The 24808-nt window shown below is 47.8% G+C and overlaps 1 protein-coding gene across 3 annotated transcripts in view; it reads right to left on the reverse strand.

The window, feature by feature from the left end:
- CTPS2 (CTP synthase 2) overlaps positions 1 to 24808 on the reverse strand; it is a 1490982-nt gene that overhangs the window by 120139 nt on the left and 1346035 nt on the right. For all 3 annotated transcript variants that reach the window (XM_069205035.1, XM_069205036.1, XM_069205034.1), the window contains one exon: positions 24297 to 24441. In XM_069205035.1, coding sequence (XP_069061136.1) covers positions 24297 to 24441 — 145 coding nt within the window. The remainder of the gene's footprint in view (positions 1 to 24296; positions 24442 to 24808) is intronic.

Raw genomic sequence — 24808 nt, forward strand, 5'->3', positions numbered from 1 at the left:
TGGCGATTCCTTCAACACAATTGGTTTGGTAAGCATGGATGAATTAAGTTTGTGAATTTATCAGGGGCAGTTCATCCTCTAGGGTGGGGTGGGGGTGTCTGCCCTCCTGCTGCGAGCGCAGGAGCTGCATCAAACAATGTAAATGAAACAAAATGTTTATGGCCGTTACCATTTCCATAAAGTGAAGTGCACTTCTATGAGGGCAGGGGCGGGGCCATTCCGACTTGCCTTCAGTTGCTTAAAGTGCAAAGTGTGCATGTCGGATTGGCCGGCTGTCATTCACGGCCAATCTGACATGCGCACTTCAGACGCAGTACTGTGTAAGCTGTATAACAGCCAAGCGGACTGCAGACACAGGCTCCTCAGACGGAGTGCTGCCTTAGTCTGCTACGACCAATCATGTCGCTGCTCTCATGAGAGCAGCTCCATGATTGGTTAGGTTTGTAAAGTTCTGAGTCACCTACCCCCATGGTTTCTGGGAGCAGTCAGCAGTACCATTTCAGAAGACGTCCCGGAAACTGACATTGGTAAGTACTTTTGTTATCACGTAGCATCCGTAACTATTTGGTGCATGAGAGCTTGCTTCCCTTAAGTTCATTTTGTAAGCTTATTTTAGGCTCGCGATCTAAGTTGGCAGGACGTGGCTTCCGCAGTATTCCACACAAGCATTTGCAGTATGCAGAGTTCCTTGTTTGTGTGCTTACTTGTTTTCTAACCATGAGAGCTTGCTTGCCTTAAATTCATTATTTAAGAAAAATTGTGAGTCTCCTGCTTGAATCGGGTCTATTGGCATGTATGAATTAGCCATGAGTCCCGAAACCTGCTGCTGCTGATTCGCCCCACCACTGACAAATGTCACCAGCCGCCACTGGAATTTATTTAAAATATACACTTGAGTAGCTCAGAGTTTGACCTTTGTCTGGAAAAAGGGTTTGTCTGTTTTGGATGTAGACTCTATTCATTTGTACTTTACATGAACGATTAGAGTCATGTGGCAAAAACATTAAAAAATTGCTGTATATCCAGATGGAATCCTAGAAGTGAGTAATAGGTTGAAACTTTAGACATAATTCTAGAGGTAGTCCAGAAAACCTCTTCACTGGATGTGTATTATTTGTCATGTTGACACAGGACATCAAACAGATGTGGAAAAAGTGGACAGCATGAGCTAGTTTCATGTGGCTGAATTATATCATTTATTTTTACACTGTAATTGTTCACTGTTATTACATATATACATATATTACTAAAAATATTCCTTCCTGTTTTATTCTATCGTGATTCTATGGTGTGCTAATGGTGGAATGACTGCATTTATTAACGACTGATCAGGATAGGAAAACTTATTTGGGCTTACGTTTTTAATTATCTAAACGGTTAGGACAAGTTACCTAGCATGTGTATGGAAATTAAAATGAATAGGGTGGGCATAAAATAATTATTTTTAAGATAATTACATACAGTATTGGTGTATTCCAGCGAATAGATTAATGCTAAATATGTCACAGCCAAATATATTATTATTAATAACATACATAACATTTCCATTAAGCCATGGGTACTCACAAACTTTTTCTCAGGGGCCAAAACTGCAGTATGGTTTGTGGCTGAGGGCCGCACTGAAGGGCCAGTGGGTGGGGGGCGGGGTCGTGGGCAGGGCTACGGGTGGGGGCACAACCACCCCCCCTTTTCAAAACATTGCTAGACAATGCTGTATTTAGAAGCCCGATATAACTACAAACCTATAAAGAGGAAATTTTGAAAAACATTTTTATTATCAGACAATAGTAATCTTAAGAGGCATGGCATGGTAATCCTTGTGAACTGCATATTCAGCACAGGCCCAATGCAGCACAGGTTCATCTGAGTCTGAAAAATAGGTATGTCAAAGGAAGACATACTAAGAACTTATTTTACACTTCATGTCTGTTATTAGTGTTCTGTAACCATGTATTATGTCTGAAATGGCAAGCCTTAAGAGCTGATCCAGATGTAAGCCTGTTAGCTTATTTCTGAGTTTACTCTTCAACAGTCCCATTGTGGAAAACGAACTTTCACAAACATTTGTTGACCCAAACATACAAATTATTTTCTGGGCCACGGTAAAAAGAACGGTAAATTTGTCAGAAGGCAAAATGTTCCAGATTTCTTCTGGTGCCTTCCCCAAAAAAGATGCTTCGAGAGCTGAGTTGTGCTGCATGCCTATCAGCTCCATTTGTGCTTGCATTCTTTTCATGCCAATAAGTTCAACAGCATCAAGATTTCGTGCACTCACCATCCAGGGGTTTCAACCAGCCTGAACAGAGGAGAGAGGGCTCTGAATTGAGAAAATCGCCTTTTGATTTCCCCAGAAATTTCCTCAAGACATGCACCAAGATTTAGCACTGGCAGCTTTGCTTGTGCATTTGGAAACCTTTGAGTCACAGCCAACAGTTTTGGAAAGTGGGTGAAGTCAGCAACATCCAGTTGTTCTTTGAATAGCACAAGCTTACTTTCAAATGAGTAAATACCATTCATCATGGACCACAAAAGCTGTTGTTTGCCTTGCAGCATCAAATTAAGAGCATTGAAGTGTGCAAAAAGATCTGAAAGAAAACGGAGCATTAAAAGCCATTTATTTATCCTTTAGTTCTGGGAATGTTTGACCTCATCTGTTTACAAAGTGTTCAATTTCAGGAAGCAAAGCAATGAACCGCACCAGAACTTTCCCTTTGTTTAGCCATCGCACTTCAGTGTGCATCAAGAGGTCTGTATATTCAGCTTCAGAATCCTGCAGCATAGCCTTAAAAACTCTATGGTTAAGGGCTTTGGCACGAATAAAATTAACAATTTTCACTGCACTTTTTAGGACGTTATTCTGTTCTCCATGCTTTAATTTTGCACACAAAACTTTCTGATGAATAATGCAGTGGTAGTCTATCACAGTCTGTTCAGTGAGCTTCTTTTTAAGCAGAGATACAAAGCTTCTGTCATGGCCTACTATAGCAGGAGCCCCACCTGTTGTGATGCTGACCAGAGTGTCCAGTGGTATGTGATGTGTTTCAAAGTAGTTGCAGACACTGTCCAGAATATCTTCTCCTCTTGTGTGCCCTTGCAGGGGTAGTAGGCACAGGAGCTCTTCTTTGGGATGAAGTGACTGGTCCAAATACCTCACCCAAACTAACAACTGGGCCACATCGCCTATATCTGTGGACTCATCCATGGCAAGGCAGAAGAACGGTGACTCTCTGACAGCTTTAATCACCTACTCATGGACATTTTCACCCCATGCCTCTATTCTGCGTGCACAAGTGGAATCCGATAGCTGTAATGCACCGATTCCTTTTAAAATGCTGGATTTGTTGGTATAGTTTTCAAACAAAATTTCAGATGCTGAAAGGAAACATTTCTTCACCTGCTCTGTCTCCGTGAATGGCTTCTTATGTTTGGCAAGCAAGTAGCATATTTTGAATGATGCTTCTGTAACAGCCTCAGATTCCTTCATTTGGCACAGGAAGAGCTTCTGCTGGGAAAGAAGTGTTTGCTTTAACAATGCCACTTTTGCTGAATGCAGTTTTGAGTGCAATGGGAAGTTCTCAGAATAACCTGCGTGTCGAGTTTTGTAGTGCTGTCCCAGATTATGGCCCTCATTACAACCCTGGCGGTAAATCCCGCTTTCTGCCATGCTGAAGACCGGCAACATACCGTTGCGGCGGAGGAATTCCACTACAGGTATTATGACCCACAGCTTGGAATCCGCCACAATACACACACCCTCACAACCCACCACACCAAAGGTCAGTGATAAACTGGCGATACCAAAACCCACACTGTCATGCCAACAAGAATACGCCCACACTATCACGACCCACGAATCAACGTTGCGGTCTTTCAAACGCGGTAATCCATTGGCGGTACACACCACTGCGCTCAAAATACACACACGTTTACAAAACACAACCACATTGGGCAATTCGAAATACACACAACCGATACACATAAATACACCACACCCACACACCCAATCCAATATAAAACACACACCCACATCACCCACAAACCCTTACAACCCAAAATTTGAAAGAAGGCCAGAGGGAGAGATTAGCTAACACAACACCACCATCCACAGACACACAATACCATCACTTATACAACATCCACGCACCTCAAGCAACACACACCAACATACCCCTCACACATCACAACAGACAGCACCTCACACATCACCCACACCACATCATGGCCCCTCAAAGACACCCCAGGTGTTCAGAGGAGGAGCTCAGGGTCATGGTGGAGAAAATCATCCGGGTAGAGCCACAGCTATTAGGATCACAGGTGCAGAATACATCCATAGCTAGGAAGATGGAGCTATGGCGGAAAATCGTCTACAGGGTCAACACAGTGGGACACCATCCAAGTACACAGGATGATATCAGGAAGAGGTGGAACGACCTACGGAGGAAGGTACGTTCTGTGGTATCCAGACACCAGATTGCTGTACAGAGGACTGGCGGTGGACCCCCACCTCCTCCCCCACAAGTAACAACATGGGAGGAGCAAGTCTTGGCGATCATGCATCCAGGGCCTCGCAGGAGTGGCAGGAGGACTGGACTCTGGTAAGGCAAATCTTTACTACTATATCCCCTCCACCCTACCTGCATGCCATCACATACTCCCACCCTCACCCTCACACCCATCACCCAACACCCCACAGATACCCCACTACCACAACCCACACATCCCAAATCCAAGCCCTGCATGTAACACCAATGCATGGACACCCCTCACCAAAGCATGTCCAGTAGAGAGACTCACTCATGCCTCAAAATCACCAATCACACAAGGGCCACAGCAATAATGCAAGCACAGGAGTAGAGGTTAACTCACCCATTGCACAAGATGGCACACACATATACTAAGATTATGCATTTACACCCCAACAGGACCCATACCCAACGTCACCGGACAGGAGGTGCCAGACATATCTAGTCCCCCCACAGAAGAGGCCCACAGTGATGACAGCAGCTCTGCACGCCTGGATCAAGATGACCAGCCCGGCTTATCAGGGACCTCAGGACAGTCGTTCCCCTGACACAGTCCCAAACCACCACAGAGCCTCCCCCCTCAGGAAACACCAGCACAGAACCCACCCAGCGGGCCCATACCTCTGTCCCCAGGACACGTCAATCAGCAGTGTGTCCACCACTACAGGGACCCCAAGCAAACCCACCAACCCAAGAAAATCCGGGACCTGGGGTCAGTGGCAGTGGGCACACAGTTCAAGGGACAGAGGCCAGTATAACAGGGAAGCTGGGAGGACTGCTGTGCGACAGAGGGAGGACCAGCCCAGGGAACCAACACTCCACGAGGCACTCTCCAACATCATAGGAGCATACCACTGTTCCCAGGAGACCATGGGCACGGTACTGGCCAAGTTTCAGGAGACCCAGCGGCTGCAGGAGGAACACTACCTGGGGATCAGGGAGGACTTGAAGTCCATTAACACCACCCTGGTCACCATTGCAGGGGTGCTGGCAGACCTTGTCAACACCATGAGGGACACAGTGGCACACCAACGGGCCCCTGACACTAGCCTGGACGATGAACAGCCCTCCACCTCTGCCGGCGCTAGTGAACGGGAGGCACCGCCACAGGAACAACAGGCCACCAGCATCCCACCCCCTGCAGAAGGAGAACCGGTCCCTGAGATCCAGGAACAAGACAGAGAACATTGCCAAGACCCCCCCAGGAAATAAGACCCCATGAATGTCACCATTCTGTCCCACTTTGTCACCCTGTCCACCTTAAACTGCCATTGCTCCACTTCCTATGCCCCATTGGACAATGCACCTGTGATACTAATAGACTGGACTCTGCCATGGACATTCCTCCACCATCACCCCAGCCCATTTCACAAACCCCCCCCCCCCCACTTATTTGCACAGAAATAAACACACTTAAATCGCAAAACAATCTGGAGTCAGTCTGTGCTTTCACAAATGTATAATTGCAAAACCTCTGGAATATAGCAATGTCAATGTACTTGTTCACATACCAATGTTACACACCTGTAGGCCAGCAGTAAACATAGCAGAGGGCACAAATTGGGACCCAGATCTGTGAAATGGAAAGGCAAAGTAACAAGTCAGGGTCCATACACAGAGTGAAAAAGGCAGACTTATGATTGCTCCAACATTAGTATGAGATGTGGGAAGCAGTTCTATCTTCATACCTGTGTCTCACTGGAAGTATTGCATTATGATGTTGTTTCAGTTGTCTACATCTTCTTCTTCTGCCTCCTCTTCTTCACTGTCCACAGGCTCCACAGCTGCCACAAGACCAGCATCAGGCCCATCGTCCTGCAGAAAAGGCACCTTGCGTCGCAAAGCCAGGTTGTGCAACATACAGCAGGCCACGATGATCTGGCACACCTTCTTAAGTGAGTAGTTTAGCGATCCACCTGTAAGATGGAGGCACCAGAATCTGGCCTTCAGGAGGCCGAAGGTGCGTTCTATTATCCTCCTAGTTCGCCCATGTGCCTCATTGTAGCGTTCCTCTGCCCTTGTCCTGGGATTCCTCACTGGGGTCAGTGGCCATGACAGGTTGGGTAACCAGAGTCACCTGGGAAATATCGAGGGACAACTGTTAGACATCCTCCAAACATTAGGGAATCTCCCATACCCAGACACCAAATGGAACTGTGTGGGGACTTTAGGCTCACCTATTAGCCACAAACAGTGCCTCTGGAGTTGCCCCATCACATAAGGGATGCTGCTATTCCTCAAAATGTAAGCGTCATGCACTGAGACAGGATACTCGGCAATCACATGGGAGATGTACTGGTCTGCCAAACACACCATCTGCACATTCATTGAATGGTAGCTTTTCCAGTTTCTGTACACCTGTTCATTCCTGGGAGGGGGGGGGAGGACAAACGCCACATGTGTACCATCAATGGCACCAATGATGCTGGGGATATGTCCCAGGGCATAGAAGTCACCTTTCACTGTTGGCAAATCCTCCACTTGAGGGAAAACAATGTAGCTGTGCATGTGTTTCAGCAGGGTAGACAGCACTCTGGACAACACGTTGAAGAACATTGGCTGGGACATCCCTGATGCCATGGCCACTGTTGTTTGAAAAGACCCACTGGCCAGGAAATGGAGCACAGACAGAACCTGCACTATATGGGGGATTCCTGTAAGTTGGCAGATAGCTGACATCAGGTCTGGCTCCAACTGGGCACACAGTTCCTGGATTGTTGCACAATGAAGTCTGTAAGTGATAATGATATGTCTCTCTTCCATTGTTGACAGGTCCACCAGGGGTCTGTACACCAGAGGCTGCTGCCATCTCATCACCTGCCCCAGCAGACGTGCCCTATGGAGGAGAACAGTGAGCAGAGGGTCATCCAACACTTAGGTATCACAATGTGTTTTTTGCACAAACGTTACTAATTCGCAATGTGCCTTTGTCTGTCCGTATTCCTGGCCTAAACAGGTGTGACGCAGTCCCATGACCTGTAAGGTGGGACAAGGAGAAATTAGGTAGGCGGTCGAAGACTGCGGCGCAATTCAGCATTGGTTAACATTGGGCCCTTTGGATCCCAGGAGGCAATGACGATATACGTCGGTGGTGACGGTACGCACCGCTGCGGACGTGGCCGCCATTTTCTAACTGTTCCCTCACTTGATACCTGACCTTCAACAGAAGAGGACCTACACTGCAAGTGCTGCTGTGACCAGTGTCTGGAAGCAACGATGGCTACAGTGTCTGGGGAAAGGGCCCCTGCCTTCACTTCGGAGGAGTTGGAGAAATTGGTGGATGGGGTCCTCCCCCAGTACACGCAACTGTACGGTCCTCCAGACAACCAGGTGAGTACACTGTGAGCATGGAGGATGGCACATGATTGTATGGAGTGTTGTGGATGGAAGAGGGTGGGGGACAGGCCAGCATGTCAGGATAGTGTGTGTGTACGTATGTCTGGCCCAGGGTGGGAGGTTTTTAGGCAATGCGTGAGATGAACTGTACGGTATAGTAACATCCATTCTAACTTCACTTTTCCTCTAGGTCAGCGCCCACCAGAAGAAGGGTATTTGGCGTGCCATCGCCAAGGACGTCCGAACCCTGGGGGTCTACCATAGACGGAGCACCCACTGCCGGAAAAGATGGGAGGACCTGCGCAGCTGGAGCAAGAAGACGGCAGAGGCCCAGCTGGGGATGGCCTCCCAACATTGAAGGGCTGCCCGTCGCACCATGACCCCCCAGATGTACCAGATCCTGGTGGTGGCCTATTCGGAGTTGGATGGGCGCTTGAGGGCATCACAGCAGCCACAAGGGGGTGAGTACAGTCTCATTCAGCTGACTCTGCGCGCTTTACGAGGTGTCTTGCTTGGGGAAGTGGGCTGTGGGTTCCCCTAGTCCAGGGAGAAATTGGTAGAGTAGGTCCCTTGTTAGGCAGGCTCTGTGGCAACCCAACCCCACTAGTGGTAACAGCCATCTATACCTAGTCCGGCTCCTGTGGGTTCCAGGTGTGCAGCAATTGGGCTTAGGCATCGTCCCCCATGGGCATGTGAATTTCCTAAGAACTGTTAGTGCATGGCTTAGTGCATAGGGCTGCTCCCTGTGTGTTGTGTCCACCAACGGTAGTGGTTTGCATGCACTGAACATGTGTTTCTTCTGTCTCCCACCCCTTTTTGTTTTGTCACCCTGTTCTTGCGTGCATTAGCATAATCGGGCGGAGTAGCAGTGGCACCGGAGCAGGAGGGAGCTGCATCCCACACGGCCCTGGATGGTGAAGTAACAGAGTCTGAAGGCACCAGTGGGAGGGAGGGCGAGGGGAGCTCCAAGACTGGGACAGGAGCAAACATCAGCGACAGCGACTCCTCCTCTGATGGGAGCTCCCTTGCGGTGGCGGGCATCTTTGTGCCCACCCCAACAACAGGTACAGACGCCAACCCCCCACCCAGCACCGCCCTCCCAGCAGCCCCTCAGTGTGTGACCCGTGGCCGCTCACCCGGGAGGGTGGGCATCTCCTTCATCCCAGGCACCTCAGGCCCTGCCCCAGTCAGCCCTGCTGCCCTCAGTGAGGAGGCTATTGACCTCCTGAGATCCCTCACTGTTGGGCAATCTACCATTTTGAATGCCATCCAGGGTTTTGAGAGGCATTTGCAACAAACAAATGCATACCTGGAGGGCATTCATTCTGGGCAGGCGGGCCAACAGAAAGCATTTCAGGCTCTGGCCTCAGCACTGATGGCAGCCATTGTCCCTGTGTCCAGCCTCCCCCCTCCAACTTCCTCATCCCAGACCCAATCCCCTGTACCTCAGCCTATCCCAAGCACACCATCAGACCAGCATGCACACTCATCAACACACAAGAGTAGACATGGCAAACATAAGCACCACACATCCCACAGGCACTCACACAAGCACCATCCCCATTCAGACACAGCAACCTCCACTGTGTCCCCCTCCTCCGCATCCTCCTCCTCCATCCCTGTCTCGTCTCCACTCACACCTGCAAGCACTACATCCTCATCGACTACCTCCATCACCAGCACGCCCATCACCACACACCGCTCACGTGCAATCACCACCCCCACTACCATTCACACATCCCCAGTGTCCTCTCCCAGCGTGTCTGTGAGCCCTCATCCCAGAGTACACAAACACAGGCACACACCCACCCAACAGCCATCCACCTCACAACAGCCTCCGGCCCATGCACCTTCACCCAAATTCAGCAAACGTACACCTCCTACAACCACTACCTCTTCCTTCACTCCCAAACCCCCTCCATCTTCCCGTCCCAGGGTGTCTAAAAAACTTTTCCTCCCTATCTTTGACCTCTTCCCTACACCTCCCCCTGTCCTTTCCTTAGGGCCAGGCTGTCCAGGTCCCAGCCCAGCACCTCAGCCACCAAATCCCCAGGCACAGTGGTGCCAGCAACTGCGGTCTCATCGAGTGCACCACCCATCAGGGCTGCCAGTGTGCCACCTAGCAAGGCCAAGGACATTCCGCCACCTGCCAAGGTGAAGAAGGTGCCCACATCCCGGAGGGAGAAGCCGCACCTACCTACAAGCAAGGGCTCCTCCAAACCAAAAGGGGACAGTGGCAAGACACCAGTGGCAACATCAAAGGTGGGGAAGGAACACAAGCCGAAGAGCAGGTCAGGACAGGGCACGGTGGCTCCGACTGAGGGACTAGAGTCCCACCTTCTGTCAACCACTACACCAACCTGTACGGCGGTGGACACCGCCACCTGAACCACCACCAGCACCGCCACCTGCACGTCTGCTGCCTCACCAACAGTCCCCAGCATCAGCTTCAGTGGGCAGCCGTCCAAGGCTGCAGGAGACATCCTGCTGTGTCCCTCAACAGGTGCTGACGCATGCACCAACGCCAGCACCTCCGCCACAGACACCGCCGCAAGCACCAACACCAGCACCGCTACCAGCACCGCCACCTGCACCGCCACCAGCACCGCCACCTGCAAGTCTGCTGCCTCACCAACAGTCCCCAGCATCAGCCCCAGTGGACAGCCGTCAGATGCTGGAGGAGATGTCCTGGACCCTGCCTAGCTTCCAGGAGGCATGACTCTCATCACTGTTTGCACCTGCAGGTGGCAGACGAAGCCGCAGCAGGGTGGGGTATGTCTCTGCTTCCATGGCGTATCATGCTACCTGTTCCTAGGCAATCTCATGGCACACACACCCATGTGAGGGAATGGGACCAGCCACACTGCATGTGAAGCACTCTGGGCACCAAGCCCCCTCCAGAACCAGTGGAGAAAGGCATCCACTACCTCAGTCCTTGGCAGGATGAAGCACTCTGGGCACAAAGCCCCCTCCAGAACCAGTGGAGATTCACATCCACTACCTCAGTCCTTGGCAGGATGAAGCACTCTGGGCACAAATCCCCCTTCAGAACCAGTGGAGAAAGGCATCCACTACCTCAGTCCTTGGCAGGATGAAGCACTCTGGGCACCAAGCCCCCTCCAGAACCAGTGGAGATTCACATCCACTACCTCAGTCCTTGGCAGGATGAAGCACTCTGGGCACAAAGCCCCCTCCAGAATCAGTGGAGAAAGGCATCCATTACCTCAGTCCTTGGCAGGATGGTGCACTCTGGGCACCAAGCCCTCTCCAGAACCAGTGGAGATTCACATCCACTACCTCAGTCCTTGGCAGGATGAAGCACTCTGGGCACAAAGCCCCCTCCAGAACCAGTGGAGAAAAGCATCCACTTGAGAGATTGTGGCTTTGCACTCCCCAGGTTAGAGCAGTGGGCAAACCACCCACTGAAGAGACTTGAGAGACTGAGGCTTTGCCCTCCCCAGGATAGAGCAGTGGGCAAGCCACCCACTGAGAGACTTGAGAGACTGTGGCTTTGCACTCCCCAGGATAGAGCAGTGGGCCAACCACCCACTGAAGAGACTTGAGAGACTGTGGCTTTGCACTCCCCAGGATGCAGCAGTAGGCATGGAGCCCCCTCGTGCAGCAGTGGCGTTGTGCGTTCTTCCGGCTGAGGTGCATCCCCCCCCCCTCCCTGAGGTGCCTGTTTCATTTTGATCTGATGCCCCTGCAGTGTTCTCTCCATTTCGAGTCAGGTATCTTGTGTGGGCTTCGCCCATGCATTTTGGGACCACTGGTCCACGGACAATGATTGGAACACTATCCGGACTTGTGTAGTTGGTGTACATATTTGTATATACTGATTTTTGAAATTGCACTATCTGATTTTTCTTGATTACAATCATTACAATCCCTTCCTTTTGTCCTTGTGTTCTTCCAGGGGGTGAGGGGGTGTATATGTAATGTTGCTGCATGTATTTGTGTGTATGGTGTTGTGGGTGAGGGTGGGGGTATTGTGTGTTGCATGTGTGTGTCACTCTCTTTTCCCTCCCACCCTCCCCTGTGTTGTAGGTGCAGTACTCACCGTGGTCGTCAACGGCGTCTATCCTGCTCCTGATACAGAAGGAGGAAGAGCAGCATGGGCAGGACGTGTAGTTGGGTCTCCATGGCGTCCTGGTTCCTCGTTGGGTGTCGAGAGGTGAGTGGTTTCCCTTCTGTGTACTGTTTCCGCCATGCTTTTGATAGCGTTGGTTCCGCCCCGGAAAAGGTGGCGGATAGGCGTGTTGTAATACAGTGGGCGGAACCTTGTCCTCCGCCTGTCTGTTGGCGGTTACCGCCACGGTGTTTGTTTCCACCGCCGTGGCGGTCGGAGTGTTAAAGTGGCTGTCTATGTTGGCGGTTTCCGCCATGGTCGTGATTCCATTTTTTTTTCCGCCGGCCTGTTGGCGGTATTACCGCCGCTTTAACACCGCCCGCCAGGGTTGTAATGAGGGTCTATATCTCTTCAGAACATTTACTTTCTCTTTGCAAAGCAAACAGGTGGCTTTCTCCTTTGGCCATTCAACAAACAAGTACTCTTCTTCCCATGCTGCCTGGAATGATCTCTGTTCACTCTGTATGGGTCTAGGTCATTTGCAAGGCTTGGTAACTGGACTGTAGGCCATTGCAAAGGTCTCAGGCGGGTTTGTTACTGTGCAATGAGTATCAAGGGTCAGGAATCAGATTTTCCCCTCACAGCTGATGGACCTACACCACCTCACGGCCGACCGATGGATCGAAACCGCCAATGGACTGACACTGCGTCTCGCTAGAGACCTCTGTGCGCACACCAAAGTACTATAAAGTGATGGGTAAAAAGGAAACGATGCACACTGTGATTAGACATATAATTGTTAACACACACGCTGGCCTTTGCCGATTCCCAGAGAACCATGTTATAAAAAGTAATTTTTTAAATTATGCTACCAACTTGCTATGCATCATAGAGTGATAAGTGGGCCACTTTTTAGAGATAGTTTTTTTTTTCAGCACGCTGGGTCACACAGCAATAGAAATCCACTATGCACGAAATGCCAGAAAACAAAACTAATACAGGACTGCAGCATATTTTAGGGATAATAGATTAGGATTCAAGACTCTAAAAACGCAACAGACAAGTTTCCTGCTGTAGTGGTGGTACTTCGTGGGTGACAGCCCAAACATTTGTACTCATACCTCATCAATTGAACAATGCCAGGACAGTGTAAACCAGGTGACTACATTAGTGTACTCTTTGGGTTTAAGTGTCAGTCAGAAGAAATCTCTGCCCGCATTCTCAACACAGGATATCTTTGTGACCAGAGATAGATATGACCACAGCGAAAGTTGCAACATCAAAGAGAAATTCCAGGCATTTCAGTAACAGGCTTACCGTTATCACACATCACAGTCAGTGTCATTGAGAACAGTTATGAAGTTGATGGGAATGATGGTATCATGTAACAGCTTGATACTGTATGCTTCGTTACACATGTGCCAAAAACAGAACTTGCTAATGAACCAAAGGTGTCATGGACAGGAAGCATTTAGGGAGAGTCAGTCACAAAGTGAAGCAGTGCACAGAAGATAGCATGACAAGTAAAAGAAGATTTAGACCATCAGTCTCTATAATAGCCTCGGCGGAGAATCTTTGCTCTTGAGGTTTTAGCAGTTGGAACCATTACCTAGCACACACATATAAGGATTTTTTGTTTAAAAGGAGCAAGAGAGCCAGCGACAGGCAGTGTGGCACTGCAAAGTCAAAATGTTTTGTCACCTTGTTGTATATTAACAGATACAAGGCAGTACAAACAGATAAAGGAGTCATGCTTCAGTATCTTAATATGCATTTCCTATACCTCAGTCTCATTTATGCTATGAGTAAGGTGCATTTGTCAGCCGTTCCAGGCTACATGGAAGGGCCAAAGAATTGATTTAACAACTGTCAGTAATCATGATGTAGGCATTTCCAGTTTAAAAAGCCTTACCTATAAATACACAAAGACAAACCCAAAATTCATTGCAAAGGTGGTATGCATCTATCTTTTTCATCACATTATTCACCTCCCATCCTTTTTTAAAACATCTAACAACTCCATCTGAAAGGCATCACATGCTTCAAATGTTAGAAGAGCAATAATGTACTTCTGTGTTCGTAAACAGGCAACACGTGTTATTGCACAAAACTCATGAATCAAGGGGAAAGAGAACCATAGGTAGGTGGGTCATGCAAACGATTCAAATATGCTGCCCTGCTATAAAATCTTTAGAAAGATATTTTGGCTACATTACTCAAGAAAGAATGGCCTAAATGGGGCTTACATTGGCACTATGCCAGTAAATTAAATTTATTTGTCAGAAATTTGGGATTCAAATACAACTTGACAAAGTACTGTTGTGTAGAGTTCCAGCTGCCGAAGGAAATTCAGGCTGGACACACTGTCGCAGGACTTTTGCTACCATTATTTATCCCTCACACCCTCCACTTTAAAAATACTGATGTGTAATTGAGATTTGGAAATCTAGAATAGGTCCATGCCGGCATTTATTTGTGAGGGCCGGCGCTTATTCTTCTAGCTCAAGCATTTTATCCGAGCAAAAGACATATGGTAAAGACGGAGGAAGAGAAAAACGAAAAGCGTCACAGTGTGAGAAAGCAGAAAGCTGCAAAAGTGTGCTGAAGGGACAGAAAGTGGCTGTAAATGAACTAAAGAGGCCAGAGATGGCTTCAGGATTAGCTGCCTCCATATTCCATGTTTCCACATTTAATTGCAGCAGCCGCGTGTTTAAAAGAAGGGCTTTGTGCACAGGCATGTTTTCATTTACAAATTAAGCACTGCGTTGTGGTGGAGATGAAGTGCCCATTATCTATTTGTGCCTCCTTCCGTGCCTTGCATCTGGCAAACATGCGTTTAAAAAAAAAATATTTAATTCTGCCCCATCCCCCTGCACTTCCCGCTCTGCCCCTTTTCCCTCCAGCGAACCACAACTGCTGGTTATAGGTATTAATTTTTTTGAAAAGGCAGCTTTTAACTAGAACCAACTAGGAGTGAGGAAACAACAGAAACCCAGTAAGGCGAAGCACTCCAAGAGGTTTAGCTATACTCAAGTGCCACGCCGGGCCAGACGTTTTCAACAGCCCTGGCTCTGTAACAAAAAGATAATAATAATAGACCTGCTGCTTAGGTCTGACCAGCACAATACTGAAAGACATCTGGACAAAAAAAACACAAAATTATACCTCTCTTGGAATTACTTACCTGTGTAGAACTCACGGCACCTGAGCTACGTGATCGGAAAGGCCGTCAGTACAAGCTGGGGTTATCTAATACATTATGTGTAATGCATAACTATGATATGCAACAGCATCTGAGGTTCGATGCTAATAGTTGCTGCCACATAAACACCGGTTAACACTGATAACATTTCCTCACAAGCCCTGCACGCCCAACAAAGATATGACTTCCTGACACCCCCTTTTCTGTACATCCGGTACCTTCTCGATCACTACGGGGCTGTAAAAACATTTCTGTGGGTCAACGAGAAAGCTCTAGAATACATTTTATAGTGCATTGTTTTAATAATAGCTGTCTTACTTGTGTACTGCAGGGGAGAAAAATACCACCTTTAAATGATTTTCCCTATTTTTCTACTGCCTGAGACAAAACTCTGGGCATGTCCATGAAATAAAACAGCCCGGTGGGGACCTTAGCTCATGTCTGAGGCAAGCTGCAGTGGGGACACATTGGCCCTCCCAAACATACACTTGACCCATCCAGATTTACATTCTTGGAACCGGGACTGTGTCCCATTCGCTCACCATAAATTAGTTGTGTGGGCAGAGACTGGTGCAGGTGGCAGCATCTGGCAGCAGGCTTCAGGTGGGCGCTGAGCGGCAGGCGAAAACCGGGTGACGAAGGTGGCAGGAAGCGGACGAAAAGGCCCCATAAAAGTTAGCTGCCAGTGCTGACTTTTAAGGGGCCTTGGATTCCGCCAGTGGCCAGGTTCGTGACGTCACCGGTAAACATAGAAGAGGGCCGCAGGAGCATGTGCAATGAAGCCGCTATTACGCATGCTCCAGCAGCCCTCTTTTATGTTTATGGCCGCCATTGTAGTGTATTCCGACAAGCGGTCCGGTCCACGGGCTGCCAAGGGAGGTCAGCAGGGCTGCTGGTGGCCCGAGGGCTGTACTTTTAGTACCACAGCATTAGGCCAAAAATTCACTTTTCTCTAAATTTCCCTATTCCTAAAAGAACCCTCCAAAAGACACCTATGCTTTGCACACATAGTCAACATCCTGGGGTAAGCCCATTTCTTTAGCATTGCTTCCTTCCTTCCCATAACGTTCCATAGCAGGCAACTACTCATTCATACACCGACTCCACCTGTGTCAAGCGATTTTCCAGCAAGCTGCATGAATGAAACTACTTACAATTCTTAACCCCTTCGCTGCCAGGCCTTTTCCCCTCCTGTGCCGAGCCTTTTTTTGGCTATTTGGGGCAGTTCTCGCTTAGGCCCTCATAACTGTTTGTTCACATAAGCTACCCACGCCAAATTTGCGTCCTTTTTTTCCCAACATCCCAGGGATTCTAGAGGTACCCAGACTTTGTGGGTTCCCCTGAAGGAGACCAAGAAATTAGCCAAAATACAGCAAAAAGTTTGTTTTAAAAAAAAATGGGAAAAAAGGGCTGCAGAAGGCGGTTCGTGTTTTTTTCCCTGAAAATGGCATCAATAAAGGGTTTGCGGTGGTAAGATCACCATCTTCCCAGCTTTCAGGAACAGGCAGACTTGAATTAGAAAACCCAATTTTTCAACACAATTTTGACATTTTACTGGGACATACCCCATTTTTACAATTTTTTGTGCTTTCAGCCTCCTTCCAGTTATTGGCCGAAATGGGTGAAAAACCAATGCTGGATCCCAGAAAGCTAAACATTTCTAAAACATAGACAAAATTCTGAATTCAGCAAGAGGTCATTTCTGTAGATCCTACAAGTGTTTCCTACAGAAAATAAAAAAATATTGAAATTGAGGTGAAAAAAACAGCCCTTTTTCTCCACGTTTTACTCTATTACTTTTTCCTGAGATGTCAGATTTTTGAAAGCAATATACTGTTACGTCTGCTGGACTCTTCTGGTTGCAGGGATATATAGGGCTTGTAGGTTCATCAAGAACCCTGGGTACCCAAAGCCAATAAATGAGCTGCACCTTGCAATGGGTTTTCATTCGATACCGGGTATACAGCAATTCTTTTGCTGAAATATAAAAAGTGAAAAATAGGTACCAAGAAAACCTTTGTATTTCCAAAACGGCCAAAAGATAAGGTGTTGAGAAGCAGAGGTTATTTGCACATCTCTGAATTATTTCAGGGTGCCCCTACTAGCTTGTGAATTACAGGGCATTTCTCAAATAGACGTCTTTTTTACACACTGTCTTACATTTGGAAGGAAAAAATGTGGAGAAAGACAAAGGGCAATAACACTTGTTTTGCTATTCTGTGTTCCCCTATGTCTCACGATAAAAATGGTACCTCACTTGCGTTGGTAGGCCTAGCGCCCGCGAAAGTAAATGCCCCAAATCACAACGTGGACACATCACATTTTCACAAAGAAAACAGAGCTGTTTTTCACAAAGTGCCTAGCTGTGGATTTTGGCCTGTAGCTCAGCCGGCACCTAGGGAAACCTAGCAAACCTGCGCAGTTCTGCAAACTAGACACCTAGGGGAATCCAAGATGGGGTGACTTGTGGGGCTCTGACCAGGTTCTGTTACCCAGAATTCTTTGCAAACCTCAAAATGTGGCCAAAAAAACACTTTTTCCTCTCATTTCGGTGACAAAAAGTTCTGGAATCTGAGAGGAGCCACAAATTTCCTACCGGCCAGCGTTTCCCCAAGTCTCCTGATAAAAATGGTACCTCACTTGTGTGGGTAGGCCTAGCACTCGCAAAAGGAAATGGCGCAAAACACAACGTGGACACATCACATTTTTCCACAGAAAACAGAGGTGTTTTTTACAAAGTGCCTACCTGTGGATTTTGGCCTCTAGCTCAGCCGGCACCTGGGGAAACCTAGCAAATCAGCACATTTTTGAAAACTAGACACCTAGGGGACTCCAAGATGGGGTGACTTGTGGGGCTCTGACCAGGTTCTGTTACCCAGAATCCTTTGCAAACCTAAAAATTTGGCCAAAAAAATACTTTTTCCTCTCATTTCGGTGACAGAAAGTTCTGGAATCAGAGAGGAGCCACAAATTTATTTCCACCCAGCGTTCCCTCAACCCTCCCGATAAAAATGGTACCTCACTTGTGTGGATAGGCCTAGCGCCCGCAAAAGGAAATGCCCCAAAACACAACGTGAACACATCACATTTTCACAAAGAAAATAGAGCTGTTTTTTACAAACTGTCTAGCTGTGGATTTTGGCCTGTAGCTCAGCCGGCACCTAGGAAAACCTAGCAAACCTGCGCAGTTTTGAAACTAGACACCTAGGGGAATCGAAGATGGGGTGACTTGTGGGGCTCTGACCAGGTTCTGTTACCCAGAATCCTTTGCAAACCTCAAAATGTGGCCAAAAAAACACTTTTTCCTCTCTTTTCGGTGACAGAAAGTTGTGGAATCTAAGAGGAGCCACAAATTTCCTTCTACCCAGCATTCCCTCAAGTCTCCCGATAAAAATGGTACCTCAATTGCGTGGGTAGGCCTAGCGCCTGCGAAATGAAATGTCCCAAAACACAACGTGGACACATCACATTTTCACAAAGAAAACAGAGCTGTTTTTTACAAAGTACCTAGCTGTGGATTTTGGTCTGTACCTCAGCCGGCACCTAGGGAAACCTAGCAAACCTGCGCAGTTCTGCAAACTAGACACCTAGGGGAATCCAAGATGGGGTGACTTGTGGGGCTCTGACCAGGTTCTGTTACCCAGAATTCTTTGCAAACCTCAAAATGTGGCCAAAAAAACACTTTTTCCTCTCATTTCGGTGACAGAAAGTTCTGGAATCTGAGAGGAGCCACAAATTTCCTTCCGGCCAGCGTTCCCCCAAGTCTCCTGATAAAAATGGTACCTCACTTGTGTGGGTAGGCCTAGCACTCGCGAAAGGAAATGGCGCAAAACACAACGTGGACACATCAAATTTTTCCACAGAAAACAGAGCTGTTTTTTACAAAGTGCCTAGCTGTGGATTTTGGCCTGTAGCTCAGCCGGCACCTAGGGAAACCTAGTAAACCTATGCAGTTTTGAAAACTAGACACCTAGAGGAATCTAAGATGGGGTGACTTGTGGGGCTCTGACCAGGTTCTGTTACCCAGAATCCTTTGCAAACCTACAAATTTGCCCAAAAAATACTTTTTCCTCTCATTTCGGTAACAGAAAGTTCTGGAATCTGAGAAGAGCCACAAATTTCTTTCCACCCAGCGTTCCCTCAAGTCTCCCGATACAAATGGTACCTCACTTGTGTGGATAGGCCTAGCGCCCGCAAAAGGAAATGCCCCAAAACACAACGTGAACACATCACATTTTCACAAAGAAAATAGAGCTGTTTTTTACAAAGTGCCAAGCTGTGGATTTTGGCCTGTAGCTCAGCCGGCACCTTGGAAAACCTAGCAAACCTGCGCAGTTTTGAAAACTAGACACCTAGGGGAATCGAAGATGGGGTGACCTGTGGGGCTCTGACCAGGTTCTGTTACCCAGAATCCTTTGCAAACCTCAAAATTTGGCCAAAAAAACACTTTTTCCTCTCTTTTCAGTGACAGAAAGTTCTGGAATCTAAGAGGAGCCACAAATTTCCTTCTACCCAGCATTCCCTCAAGTCTCCCGATAAAAATGGTACCTCACTTGCGTGGGTAGGCCTAGCGCCTGCAAAAGGAAATGTCCCAAAACACAACGTGGACACATCACATTTTCACAAAGAAAACAGAGCTGTTTTTTACAAAGTGCCTAGCTGTGGATTTTGGCCTGTACCTCAGCCGGCACCTAGGGAAACCTAGCAAACATGCGCAGTTCTACAAACTAGACACCTAGGGGAATCCAAGATGGGGTGACTTGTGGGGCTCTGACCAGGTTCTGTTACCCAGAATTCTTTGCAAACCTCAAAATGTGGCCAAAAAAACACTTTTTCCTCTCATTTCGGTGACAGAAAGTTCTGGAATCTGAGAGGAGCCACAAATTTCCTTCCGGCCAGTGTTCCCCCAAGTCTCCTGATAAAAATGGTACCTCACTTGTGTGGGTAGGCCTAGCACTCGCGAAAGGAAATGGCGCAAAACACGTGGACACATCACATTTTTCCACAGAAAACAGAGGTGTTTTTTACAAATTGCCTACCTGTGGATTTTAGCATCTTGCTCAGCCGGCACCTGGGGAAACCTAGCAAATCAGCACATTTTTTAAAACTAGACACCTAGGGGAATCCAAGATGGGGTGACTTGTGGGGCTCTGACCAGGTTCTGTTACCCAGAATTCTTTGCAAACCTCAAAATGTGGCCAAAAAAACACTTTTTCCTCTCATTTTGGTGACAGAAAGTTCTGGAATCTGAGAGGAGCCACAAATTTCCTTCCGGCCAGTGTTCCCCCAAGTCTCCTGATAAAAATGGTACCTCACTTGTGTTGGTAGGCCTAGCACTCGCGAAAGGAAATGGCGCAAAACACGTGGACACATCACTTTTTTCCAAAGAAAACAGAAGTGTTTTTTTACAAAGTGCCTACCTGTGGATTTTGGCCTCTCGCTCAGCCGGCACCTAGGAAAACCTAGCAAACCTGCGCAGTTTTGAAAACTAGAAACCTAGGGGAATCGAAGATGGGGTGACTTGTGGGGCTCTGACCAGGTTCTGTTACCCAGAATCCTTTGCAAACCTCAAAATTTGGCCAAAAAACCACTTTTTCCTCTCTTTTCGGTAACAGAAAGTTCTGGAATCTGAGAGGAGCCACAAATTTCCTTCTACCCAGCATTCCCTCAAGTCTCCCGATATAAATGGTACCTCACTTGCGTGGGTAGGCCTAGCACCTGCGAAAGGAAATGTCCCAAAACACAACGTGGACACATCACATTTTCACAAAGAAAACAGAGCTGTTTTTTGCAAAGTGCCTAGCTGTAGATTTTGGCCTGTAGCTCAGCCGGCACCTAGGGAAACCTAGTAAACCTATGCAGTTTTGAAAAGTAGACACCTAGAGGAATCTAAGATGGGGTGACTTGTGGGGCTCTGACCAGGTTCTGTTACCCAGAATCCTTTGCAAACCTCAAAATGTGGCCAAAAACACTTTTTGCTCTCATTTCGGTGACAGAAACTTCTGGAATCTGGAAGGAGCCACCAATTTCCTTCTACCCAGCATTCCCTCAAGTCTCCCGATAAAAATGGTACCTCACTTGCATGGGTAAGCCTAGCACCTGCAAAAGGAAATGTCCCAAAACACAACGTGGACACATCACATTTTCACAAAGAAAACAGAGCTGTTTTTCACAAAGTGCCTAGCTGTGGATTTTGGCCTGTAGCTCAGCCGGCACCTAGGGAAACCTAGCAAACCTGCGCAGTTCTGCAAACTAGACACCAAGGGGAATCCAAGAAGGGGTGACTTGTGGGGCTCTGACCAGGTTCTGTTACCCACAATCCTTTGCAAACCTCAAAATCTGGCCAAAAAAACACGTTTTCCTCTCATTTCGGTGAGAGAAAGTTCTGGAATCTGAGAGGAGCCACAAATTCCCTTCCACCCAGCGTTCCCCCAAGTCTCCTGATAAAAATGGTACCTCACTTGTGTGAGTAGGCCTAGCGCCCGCGAAAGGAAATGGCCCAAAACACAAAGTAGACACATCACATTGTTCCACAGAAAACTACCTGTTTTCGCGGGGGTCACCTGCGTTTTTGGTCCTGGGCTCAGCAGCCATCTAGGGAAACCTACCAAACCCAGACATTTCTGAAAACTAGACACCCGAGGGAGTCCAGGGAGGTGTGACTTGCGTGGATCCCCCAATGTTTTCTTACCCAGAATCCTCAGCAAACCTCAAATTTAGCTAAACAATCACATTTTTCCAACATTTCTGTGTGGGATTACCACACTGGGACAAATTTCATACCACTCAACGTTCCCCTCAGTCTCCCTGTAAAAATTATACCTCATTTGTGTAGGTGGATCAAGTGCTTGTGAAAGGGAAGAGCCAAAAACATGTCGATATTAAGGGGAACCAAAGGGGGTCCAAAAGGGCAGTTTGCAAAAAAACATTTGTAGGCTAACAAGTGCAGCTGAATTTTTATCGGTATAGATGAGACAATGCTGGGTGGTAGGAATTTTGTGGATTCCTGCAGATTCCGGAAGGTTCCATCACAAAAACATGGGAAAAGTGTGTGATTTCCAGCAAAGTTGGAGGTTTGCAGGGCAGTGGGTACGAAAATGGTGCGGGGTTCATGTGAAACACACCACCATGGAATCACCCAGATGTTTAGTTTTCAGATGTGTCTAGGTCTTGTGGATTTTTCTACATGGCAGCGTCCCAAAGTCCATAAAGTGTAGCCCTCACCATTCCAAGTGGGACGATTTTGAGAGTTAGCCAAGCTCTCATGGGCCAAATGTAAAACCAAACCCCCAAATAATCAAAAGTCTTCTTGCTTGCTGTGGGATAAGATGTTTTAGAGTGCGGGGAGAGCTGAAAGACTGTTACTCCCTTCAGTTGGGGTGGGGGAATAACCAGGCCCATACTGGTTGGTAGCCACCACCCCAATATTTTTTGTTTTTTTAAATTCCCTGGCATCTAGTAGACTTTCTGCTCCCCTGGGGTGTGGATCAGGGGTAATTGCCCCTTCTGCCCACTGGTGGGCAGAACAACTTTGGCCCCATTTATTTGGGGGGGTGTATGGCCATACCCTCACCCTCTTATTTTGGAAAAATCTTCTCTGGTGGGCTTTCTCCCCACCCCCCCCTTGGGGGCAGATGGGCCTTCCACAAATTGGCCCATCTGCCCCCAAGGGGGGCAAATATGGCCAACAATAATGTGCCCCCATGGGGAGCGACCCTTACACAAGGGGCTGCCCCCCTAAAGAAAACACATGCATACACACACATCAAACCCTGGTGTCTAAGTGGTTTCTGCCACCCTTGGGGGCAGATTGGCCTAACAAAAATGGGCCGATCTGCCCCCAAGGGGGGCAGAAATGGTCTAAATACAATTTGCCCCTCAGGGGAGCGACCCTTGCCAAAGGGGTCGCTCCCCACCTCTAAAAAACAAACAAAACAAAAAAAGAAAAAAAAGAAAAATGTCCCTGGTGCCAAGACTCAGGGGCAGATCGGCCTAATAACAATAGAGGGGGCAGAAATGGCCTAAAATAAATTTGCCCCTCCTCCCCCCAGGGAACGACCCTTGCCTAAGGGGTTGCTCCCCATCTCTAAAAAAACAAAAAACAAACAAAAAATATTATCCCTGGCGCCTAGAGGTTTCTGCCCCCATTGGGGAAAGATTTACCTAACAAAAATCGGCCAGTCTGCCCCCAAGGGGGGCAGAAATGGTCTAAATACAATTTGCCCCCCAGGGGAGCGACCCCTGCCTAAAGGGTCGCTGCCCATCTCTAAAAAAAAAAAAAAAAATTGATCCCTGGCGCCTAGAGGTTTCTGCCCCCCCTGGGGGCAGAAAAGGCCTTGAAAAAAATGCCACCCTGGGGAGCGACCCTTGCCCATGGGGTCGCTCCCCTCATGCCAATTTCCTTTTATCAAATAATCCCTGGTGTCTAGTGGGCATTTCAAAAGCCGGATCGCTTTCCTTCCCTTTGAAGCCTCTCAGGGTCCCCATCACATGATCGGAAGAGAAATGCTTTGCATTTCTCTTCCGATCGCGGGAGGCGGCCTCTGTGAGGTCACTGGGGTGGGGGGGGGTTGGGGGGTTGTCGGGGGTGGAAGGGGAAGGGCTTCCCCTCCATCCCTGCCTTTTGGGGTGGGAGGGAAGACCAAAGAGGGAGCGCTAGCGCTCCCTCTGAGCTCTGTGCCCAGGACGTAATGGTTACGTCCTGGACACACAAGCACTGTGCCCCAGGACGAAACCAATACGTCCGCGGCACAGAAGGGGTTGAAACCCAACCATTCGAAAAACACTGAAACCCTTTCCTTACACATCTGCTATTATGCACTGTTTCTGTGTTTGACCCTCTTACCATGTTTGTCCCATTGGTGTCATCTTCAATAAGATATTGTACCTCTAGGATATATTCAAAGGTCATCTGATGGTCCATAGTATATATTTTTCATGTTATTACTGGAATATGATCTTTAGCATCCATCATAAATCTCAGCGACACACAAGCTATAAGTTAATTAAATGCTGCTTAACAAGGTAATTCCAAAGACCTATTACAATGTGACTATTTTCAAATGTTTATCCTAAAGGCATTATAATAATACTGTCATCATTTTAAGTACACTGTCCTTTTAAGTGGAAAGCTCTACACTGTACACAAACAACACCTATTCATCACCTGTTGGACAATTTGCATCCAGTCTTTAAATATGGGCTGAGCTTTCCAGTTGCTGCCATCAGTAGACCAAGATACGGTGGCGAAGGCTGCATAGGTCTTGACGAAAACTCTGGATGAAACTGCACACCGACAAAATAGGGATGATCTAAAGGAAAAAAACTTTACGGTCAATTACATTGTTAAGATAGCACAATGGGAAATAGAAGAAACTCAGACAAGGCCTCCACTGTGATATACAGTAGTTCCTAAATTTTAAAGAACTTAAATTGGGTACGCTTGCCTTGTTGACGTTTAAATATGGCAGCATTAGAGCTACTGGGTGTTGGTGTAATAGTGGTTTCAGAAGGGACTTACTTCAGTTGATTGATATGTTAGGCCTGTATGGCATTGTAGGAGGCTGGCTTGGCTTACAGTGGGTACCTTGTGGCACTTACAACTTGTGCCAGGTCCAGTTATCCCTTATTAGTAGATGAGAAGTGTTCTAGCAGCTTAGGCTGATAGAGGTAGCTATA

The sequence above is a fragment of the Pleurodeles waltl genome, chromosome 8 (genome assembly GCF_031143425.1).
Source record: "Pleurodeles waltl isolate 20211129_DDA chromosome 8, aPleWal1.hap1.20221129, whole genome shotgun sequence".
In the NCBI taxonomy this organism is placed as follows: Eukaryota; Metazoa; Chordata; class Amphibia; order Caudata; family Salamandridae; genus Pleurodeles; species Pleurodeles waltl.